This window comes from Orbicella faveolata, unplaced genomic scaffold, assembly GCF_042242905.1.
Source record: "Orbicella faveolata isolate gen_17 unplaced genomic scaffold, um_ofav_v1 contig_2, whole genome shotgun sequence".
Taxonomy (NCBI): Eukaryota; Metazoa; Cnidaria; class Anthozoa; order Scleractinia; family Merulinidae; genus Orbicella; species Orbicella faveolata.
In genome coordinates, this window is record NW_028301547.1 from 8,926,039 (window position 1) to 8,935,521 (window position 9,483).

At 38.5% G+C, this 9,483-nt stretch overlaps 1 protein-coding gene across 2 annotated transcripts; it reads left to right on the plus strand.

Annotated features, from left to right (window-relative positions):
• Nucleotides 1–1,612: 1,612 nt before the first annotated feature.
• LOC110066719 (uncharacterized) lies at nucleotides 1,613–9,078 on the plus strand. Of its 2 annotated transcripts, XM_020773961.2 has the most exons (5): nucleotides 2,107–2,315; nucleotides 3,490–3,760; nucleotides 4,695–4,845; nucleotides 5,711–5,835; nucleotides 6,755–9,078. In XM_020773961.2, exons 1-5 carry the CDS (start codon nucleotides 2,203–2,205, stop codon nucleotides 6,962–6,964), a joined length of 870 nt encoding a protein of 289 aa, XP_020629620.2. In that variant the 5' UTR covers nucleotides 2,107–2,202; the 3' UTR covers nucleotides 6,965–9,078. The 2 variants fall into 2 exon arrangements, with proteins under 2 accessions (XP_089145556.1, XP_020629620.2); XM_089289430.1 differs by lacking the exons at nucleotides 5,711–5,835; nucleotides 6,755–9,078 and having other exon boundaries at nucleotides 1,613–2,315; nucleotides 4,695–5,704.
• Nucleotides 9,079–9,483: the final 405 nt, after the last annotated feature.

The following is a 9,483-nucleotide window of genomic DNA, read 5'->3' on the forward strand; positions in this document are numbered from 1 at the left end:
ATATTCCACAGTTATATAACTAGAGCATATTCAGTCTCGTGACGCGTTTAAACCAATCTCGTGCGAGCGAAAATTTTTGATGGATTATAATTTTTGACATTGCCTGACAGGTGGAAAGCAAGAATAGAGGGTTAAACTTGGCAAAATCGTTGTTAGATTTTTTTTTAAAACAACTGAGTCTTGGACATCGTTTATCAAAGCCTTTTTTTGGTCTATCGTTACAGCAGTACAGTAACGCAAAATGGAATTTGCGATGCATAGCAAAAGTGACCTTAACTAAATCGGGTGAACTGAAAAAACTACATTGTAATATACTTTTGTATTACAAAGAACATAATGCTAGGGCTTCATTTACGTGTTTTGGAAACTCGTAAGGTGAGTCAGTGTCAAATTAAATTTATCTTCATGTAACTGTATTGAAAACGTTCTTGCATGATTAGTGAGTGATTGCGAAAACCGCCACTTTTCATCGCTCCAGGCCTCGCTTGCATTTGCAGGCCACACGCCTGATGAATCTTGTCTTTAATAAACCCGCACTAAAAGTGAGATACAATGTAAGTCTTGAGTTTCATCTTCAGGAGGTGCGGATGCAGTCGTTTAGCGCTAAATGTTGCTCATGTATTACAGTCATCTTGCCCTGATCCTGTAGCAAAATAATTTCACCTTCTCATTAGTTGGAGCCATCAACGTAAATGTATCTGTCCACTTGTTGATTGAACTATGTACCGTTGACTAAGAGCAGTTCAGTGCAGGAAATGCTGATTGGATGTTAATTTTTTTCACATTTATGACGAGTTACAGCGTCTAGCTACGTGCATTATCAAATAGGAAGTTTGTCAGTGACACAAAATATTTCGCTTGGCACACTAATGACTACTCATCTCGAGAACCCGGTCTCAGTCAACCGTGCAGGTGCCTGTAGAAAGCAGATATCTAAATGTAAATGTGAAGTCCATCGGTCGCCGCGTTTAATTCGCGTTTAAAAACTCATCTTTTCAGAATTGCTTTTAGATAATTATTTCTATTTTATAAAGTTTATACTTAATTTAGTTGAAATTATTATATTTAGTTTTACTTTCGTGACTGGAGAGCGATATAGAGCTTTGTATGTACTCGCTATATAAATAAAGTTATTGTTATTGTTACTGTAAAGTGATCTGGGTTTTGCCCCGAGCGAATTGAAACAAACCAAAAAAAAAAAAAAAAAAAAAAAAGAAAGAAAACAAAGAGAGAAAAAACCCCGTCAATTTAGCTAGAGTCTATACAACTTGATCATGACGACTTAAGGTTAAGTGGAGTGTTGATGATTCTGAGCCAAATCAACCCAGTCAACAGGTGATTCATGTCTCTACATAACATGGAGATATGCACATGTACAATCATCTCCCCAGTAACGCTTTCTTCTTTTTAAAAAAAAAAAACGTCTCCCCAATAACGCTTTCTTCTATTAAAAAAAAAAAAAGCAAAACAAAACAAAAAAGCAAAAAACTAAAGGAGAAAAGAGGAAAAAACTGGTGTGCTACAAGTCAGTACAGTCAACACACACAAACTCAACGGTATGCACAGAGAGCGACAGTCCAAAATATTACGATCGTGACCGCGCCGAAAGGATCAAATATTTGTAGACATGCCATATTGTCAACGGCGTAGTCTCTGTTTACCGTTTGTCAGTGCTCGCTCACTAATTGTACAACTTAAGTCTTAACAGGTTTAATTTGATAATATTGGCTTTGTGTCAGTTGTACAGAGAAGTTCCGGGGCTGCGTCAAGAGTACGCCGTACTCATTCAAAACAAAACATCCGGTCGCTGAGTGTTATGTGAAGATCAGGTATATCCTGTGGATAAAGAAATACCGAAGTACCCTGAAACAAAGATGTTTACTACACCTGAACGAATGCTATGGAGCAATAATTAGTGGTATCTATGTTAAAAAATTCCAAATACCTTCCAAGAACAAAAAAGAACAAACGGTCACGCATTATTTCATTCCTGTTCGATCTGACCAGGGAAGAACAAGTACAAGAGATTCGTTCACTTGGCCAGACAAATTCTATGTTGTTCCACGTTTGTGTTCTGACTTGTCAAAGGAAGTTGATTATAAATAATCTTGTCCTTTAGTGTTTTGGTCAGTATATTTCCTACGCACTTGAATTGCTATAATACTGGGCGAAGCAGTACACTGTAATCTTTCTACAAGCGACATGCTAAATACGAGTAAGATGTGGTCTCTACTTCGTGCCATTCTGAGAGTCCTTCAGCGCCCGAAGGTTTTGATATTCTTGTCGGTAGTAACAGTTTTTTTCTTCCTGAACAGGTGAGCTCAAGTTAGTAATTAGGTTTTCTGACGCATTCGTTCCCTTTTTATAATCACTTTATTTATACTCGCTACTATACAAAGTAACAAGTTTAAATGATTCAGTTATTGTCAAGCGGCGATTAATGCATTCAAGAAGCATATAATAATCTGCATTACAAACCCCGTAGTTAAATTACATCATTTCTAAGGCAAAATGCGGGAATTTCCGATCGATTTTGGGACGTGCTTAGTTCTTACCGATGCTCGTTGATAAAAGAAATGGAAGTCTTACTGCTCGTTGATAATAGAAATGGAAGTCTCATTGTAAACACGACCCACGTCAATAAAGACTTGAGGGTGTCTATACAAATTGATTGTCGTCAATTTGCAGTATTTTGTCGGATTTGTACACGTAATAAACTTAATTTGTAATATATATACCTCTAGAGGCACCCTTGGCTTCAGTATAGCACCACTTACTAAATTCACCAGCTGTTTACGTGTTCGGAGTCAAAACACAGGAGTGATCTAGCACGATGCTTTCTGTACGGAAATTTCAGGCCCTGACCACACTCTTGCGTTTTCGTTCGAAAAAGTATACTTCTTGATGCGTTTTCGCTAGCTTGGTTTTCGCCTATCATCCACTTTAAAGACGGCCGAAAACGGGAGGGAGGGGGGGGGGGGGGGGAAGGGGCTTTTGAAAGAGTGTGCCCCAAATTTTTCGACTTCTCTGGTATATCTGGAAATATAGGATATGGTATGAGTGAAGAATCTTGATGTTTCCATGGCAACCATATTTTTGCAGGACTGTTTCTCACATTTTTTAAATTTTGTTGCTTTTTTGAATTTTACCATGTATTGTTGGAAAAAAAAATTGTGTTTAGTTATGTTTTTTCCTTTCTTTATGTAGTGGTTTTCGAAACGTTTTTAACAGTATTATACAGTTCATTACAATCCAAAGTGTCATTTTCAATTATGATGACGTTGCTGTGCTTTAGACCTCAAAGGGAATATTTTTCGACGTGCGATAAATCTTCCAAGTTTCATTGTTATAGCTCTAATGCACTAAAAGTTACGTGGGGAGGGCTTCAAAAGCAACTGTCCCCTTCGGTCCCAGCAGACTTAAAAAAGTCGGGTCTCACTTAAAACTACGCAAAGAAAGGCTAATCCGACTACGCTTTTTCTCAAACAGGTCGAACGATCCTGTGGTACTCAAAGCCAAGGTGGATTTTAAAGGAATCAAGCGCAGTGTGTCTTTCGAAAAAGGCGATTTGGTGTTGAAACTACGATACCTTATCATGGTAGCTTTTAGCGATGTAGGTTTGAATAAAGTGCCTCTAGCGAGTGTCGAGTTACTAAAGTACCATCATGGTGTTCAGGATTATGTCAGTCTCCCTCTTGATAAGAAGCTTGAGGATAATATACAGGTTAAAATGAGGTTTTCCTACAAACAAAACGGCCAGGTACAGTAGACCCTGTCTAAGTTACATGTATACGTAGATAGTTGCAAAATACATGTCATCGAAAAAACAAACAAGCAAACAAACAAAGAAACTGACCAATTTTCCAAATTAAAATCGAAATTATTTCGGGTATTGTGTCCATCTCGTAAACGCGCTCAAAGGGTCGCCCCGGCCGTTGTCATGGTCGTTCAGTTTTTTGGTCGAGACATAAGCTCCGAGATTTTCATTTTCTGGAAACTCCATTTATCTCGGGGTACAAGAAGGCAGGAAGGGGCGGAAACAGGCATCTCTCTTTAGTTCAATCCAAGTTTGATTTAACATTTCTGGCATAAGGAATACTGAAAAGGTAGATGAACGGGAAGCAAATTAACTTTAACTTTCACCCTTGCCAAGATAAAGCTCTGGCCGATTTATTAGAAGCTTATGAGACAGAGGAGGCCTTGATGCGAAACATTGAATGTATTGTCAGTCAGCTAATGGATATCTCGCATAGGAAAGAAGAGAAATATTGTGTCTTGGACACATGCAGAAAGTCAATCCCCGATCGTACAGAAGAAAGGGGGGAAAGCACCATCGTCGTTTTTCTTCTGAGAAAATAGTGAAATTCAGGATTGCGGATCCAAGACGCTGACCTACTGACGTTATGTGAAGTCAGATGACGTCATGACGAACACAATATATCAAGCCGTGGGCTATCTGTTGGATGTACATGTAAAATGATTTTGAAAAATTTTATTTCAATGCAATGAGAGCCCGGAGAAGGGGTTCCATCCATCCCCTTCTTGTGCCAAGGTAGGCCTGTGTACGTCCAAGGGTTAAACCTACCGAATCTTACCATCGTCGTTGCAAAAGTTATAGTAGTTAGTAAGTTGCTCAAGTAGGGAATCTAACTTCTGCGTTACTATGATCAAACTAAATACCTATGCTTTTACAGAGCAACAGTTCTAACGGGCCAGAACTGTACCATCCAGTGATTAGAAACACTCCCTATCGACTATGGAATCCAGCAAGCACGTCCTTGCTTCAGCGAGACTCTAACAATGTCATCCGTTGTAATGGTAGTTTCAAGGACATGGATTACAATAGTAAGTTTACGATAGCCGAGAATCTCGAACTTTATGGAGTGAAGATAGCATTGGTCTTTGCTTGGTCTTTCGCCTGTAATTACTTCGTGACCTTTTTCCACAATTTGCCAATAGCTCTATTTGATATTCTTCTGAAAGAAATATCCGCGAGATATCCGTGCGATCTGCTTTCAGATCAAAGACACGGGATAGGTTTAGCTCGTGCTTACACTGTAAAACTCGGGTCAGTTTTTATACGTCATTTCTATAATCTAACGGGTGCTTATCACGCGAAAATGCAACTCATATGGTTAACATGCCTGTTGGCAATAGGGGAATCTTTAGCTTGTTTACAATATTTGACTCATTAGCATAAGCAATTCAGTTTCTGATGGAGCTACAAATAAATCAGTTCTGAATATTGAAAGGTCATGGTATGATTAACTCTACCAATGAATATGAGCCTGATTTATTGAACATTTTTTGTGCAACACGGGTTTAAAAACTCAAAATTTTACAAAGAATGTATGAGCTCATTAGCGCTTTTGCCACCCAGAAATTTTGCAGTATTTGAAAGACAATATCTCCTTGAATATTACATCCAAAGAGCTAAAAATTTCACCACGTATTACGTTTTGCTAGCTCTTTAGCTGCCTGGAGTTAATTGATATCGAACATGTTTCCTTCTGTACTCAAAGCCGTATGCAAATGAGAAAAAATGCAGACAATGACGTCAGCATGAATCCCCCTATAAGACTAAATAATCTGAAAAATGTACGAGTAGGGTTTCAAATATTTGTGTCTTTGTTTAATGTGATGTTATGATCATTATATGTAATGTTATGATTACACTGGGAGTAACAGTATTTCCTTGATTTCTTTGTAGCCGTTGCCAAAACAACAAAAAAAGGCTCAACCACAACAGGATTTGGCCTTCTCTTTAGAGATACAGAGACGTCAAAGACTTACATTTTGAATGCCACGAATGGAGGCAAGAGCCTATTAGCCGTGGTTAGTATTTAGCCATGATCATTAGAGGGACTACTTTTCAGTAAGCTTGGTTACCATTTATCGATGTTAAGCCTGCCACAAAGAAAAAAAAAAAGGACAATGCGCTAGAGCTGATAACAATTGCAAACAAACATCGCGAGTACATTTAGCTGTATAGTGTTGGTGGTGTTCCCGTAAGGAGGTGGGGGGGGGGGGGGGTACTCAGAAAAAAAAATTGGGTGAGGGTGAGCGGCCCCCTTCCCAAAACCCATACCCTCATCGTCGTCGGCGTTGGCTCGTGTCCGAGCATCAGTTTCTTCCTTTACCCCATTTAAGACGAAAATCTGCTATTTTTCTTACCCAATTTATGACTTGATGAAAAATTCGATACCCTATTTAAGACCTGCCTTATAATTAGTTCCATAGTTCAGAACGATGTTAAAGGTATTATGAAGGGCTTTTGTTGATGATCTTCTCGCTAATGATGAAAAAGTAGCTTCTTCTAAAACAGACATACCCTATCCAAGACTAGTGTGCAAAAACCGTACCCTATTTTGCAAAATCGACACTGACCAAAACGGTAAAAACAAAACAAAAAACAAACCAAAAAAAAAAAAAAACCCTTTGGGGCCGCACATACCTATATAGCTCATATAAGGGAGTAACCCCCCCCCCCCCCCCATGATTAGATGTTTCCCGTGCCACCTCCTGTAACTATTTTAGCGCTTAAAATTTGGTTTATGCAGGGATATCAAAGAAACGTACTGGTGTTGGATGAAATACTGTTAGACTAAGCACCGGAGAAACGCGCCGGTTTGATGGGCCACTAGGCGCTAAAACTGACTTTTATTCAAGCTAATTAAAATTGGCCCACTCTCAAAATGTTTTTCGTCAACTTTTGTCAGCTAATGTTAAATTTTTTCTCATGTTTACCTTTAAGGAACACAAGGGAACAATAGAGAAGTCAATGAAATTCAAGCCGTCCTATTACTGGAGCTTTACTGTTTTTAAAAACAGTCAGTACAAAACTTTGTACCTGGGCTGCGGTAGCGACGGAGAACTCTTATTGCCAATGAACAGCAAAAAATATCCGGATCCCAGAACTTTATTCATTACCAACAAATATGTCCCAGTCGGCCCGTCGATTTAGCTATGTCAGAGTTCAGAGACAGCAAAGAGATGTTCAATGATTTGCCCAAAGACACCAAATTAATACATAAGGGATTGCTTTTATTTTCGATTGAACTCCTGTTGTAACGGTCTTGTTTTCGTGCATGACAAACTGATGGAAAAAATCTTGTGTCTGTAATAACAAATTAAATGTAGCGGTAGTAATTTAAGTTACCCATTTTTAACACACAACTAAGTAAGTTCAGACGGGCAAGCTAAAATCAACCAATCCGATTGCTCAATTGCTTGTCTAACATTTTTAATTATTGAACCGTTTCTCGTAATGCTAAATGAAAACATTGGCAGCCATATCAACAGAGTTATCCACAGATTGTTGCGATTACTCTTCTGTTACAATGGCTTTGCAATCACACCAATATCATTAACTACATTTCTGATTAGGCTTTGAGTGACGTCAGACCGACAGCCCAATTTTAACAAATGGTAAACGCCATAGCGTGTACTATTGAGTTATGGATGCACGTGGGAGGTTGCTAAGCACGAAAGAAGCGTAAGAGTCGCACGAGGCGATAGCCGAGTGCGACTCTAGCTTCTTGAGTGCTTAGCAAACCTCCCAAGTGCATCCATAACTCAATAGTGCACGCTATGGCGTTTACCATTTGTTTTATAACATAACATTGAGACATTGGAACAACAGAAGTCCTTTTATTGAGCTACATCACACAAAAAAAATGTTCGTGTAGTCTTACATGACAAGAGAAAACAAGCGCGCGAAAATTCATTCATGACAACCGACTGTACACCAGTAACTCAATAAAGTTTCATCTTCACACAACTGTGAAGACAGTTTCGCATTTCTGGGAGATGGACGTCGGCCATTACTTTGGAAACAATGTCTGTCAAAAGATTTGCTTTGTAAACATTAGCACACACGTCAGCAGCGTACACCCATGGGCAAATAGTAGATGCTAAATTAACCAATCAGAGCGCGCGCTTTGCTTTAGTTATGTTATAAAATTAGTTAGCATAATTGGTCAAATTACACGTAATGCTTACGCATTATGTTAACTCTTCCTTGTTTTTACCTCGTTATCTTTCAGGCTTCGGTTTTGATATATATATTTTTTATAATTAAGCACATCTCACCCCTGCTAGAATGTATTCTTGATGGCGTTTTCTTGAAGATGTAACCAAGGCACCCTGCTTTGGCATTACTTTGGTTAGTTTGCATTATTTTTGATCACCGAGGTATGAATTTCCTAACTATAGTAAGAGTGAATGGAGAAAAGGTCACTCTAGATAATAGAGAATAATGGTTATGAAACCTGGGAAAGTTCTTTGTTGTATGTTTTTGTTGGCTATTTTGGAGGTTGACCCTGCAGAAAATCTGTAAAATACAAAAGCTGGTTATTTTTGCCCATACAACTAACCAATAGAAGCATTGCGATTATGTAATTAATGCATAGTCTATGAACATAAAACAAAAAATGTGCAGGGTCAAGGACCTTCCAACATAAATCTTAGCCTGCTTGTTCGCTTCTTTGATGTCTACCGGGTTTCTTAATCATTCCTTCTATTAACTATGCACTACCGAAATAGCAATCTAAAGTGATCTCTGCCTCAACAACTTTAGATTGTAGCCTTGACTTCACAACAGCCATTAACTTGGTCTTAAATATATGTTACATATTACATAAATGGAATCATTGCGTGGATCAAAAATATCCATTTTAAGGAAATGAAGCAGGTAAATATATTTTCTGTGATGACGAAATTCATGATCAAACTCGAATTTGAGCTCTGTTAAAGAAACGCGAACTATTGAAATAGTTCCGAATTGAAATTTTGGATATAGAACTACCGAAGGAAATGCAGTCGACAATCGTTTTGTCTATTTTCGCTGGCTGTGATTGGATCCTTTTTTATTATCGTAAGTTTGCTTCCAGTAAATACTGGGTGATTTAATGACGATGTTATCTATTTTTACTACACGGTTTAATGTTGTCAATAGAAAATAAAGAAGGGGCAACCTTGTACCAACCTTCGTATGCCAGTGAGAGCTGGGACTATGGCTGAGGGAATTAAACTTTGTAAGTTTTTGTAAGCGGAAATAAAGATCATTGATGGCATCAATTATGAGTGTATGTTTTGCTTACAGAGTGTTTCCGAACAGAACTTGGGAGTAAAAGATCTGTGCAATTACTTGTATTTTGTGACGAAAGGTAGTCTGCTTGAAAACCGTTGACTTGTTCGCCACGTACGCAATGCTTTCCTCCCCGTTCTTCGGTGGCGACACAAAATCAGAAGGTCCCAATGGTCAGCATCAAGGCATTGTATCTGACTGCTAGCTATCTGCGTACGATATGCAGGAAATGAGGATATTATGTGCACTTTCGCTACCTCTCTTTCTTTTCCCTTTCCAAAAGTTATCCTTGCTTGGATCTGGGGAGTTTGAAACTAATCTTAAGCTGTGTTGTTTCAGACGTTATGATTGGTCTATCGCGTCATGATCATCTCATGAATGTGTTGACAATGAGC

Excerpts from the sequence above, each read along its gene's own strand:
- LOC110066719 (XM_089289430.1), top strand. The coding sequence starts at position 2,203 with ATGCTAAATACGAGTAAGATGTGGTCTCTACTTCGTGCCATTCTGAGA. Across the intron at positions 2,316-3,489 it reads GTTTTTTTCTTCCTGAACAG|GTCGAACGATCCTGTGGTAC; the intron begins GTGAGCTCAAGT and ends TTTCTCAAACAG. Across the intron at positions 3,761-4,694 it reads CCTACAAACAAAACGGCCAG|AGCAACAGTTCTAACGGGCC; the intron begins GTACAGTAGACC and ends ATGCTTTTACAG.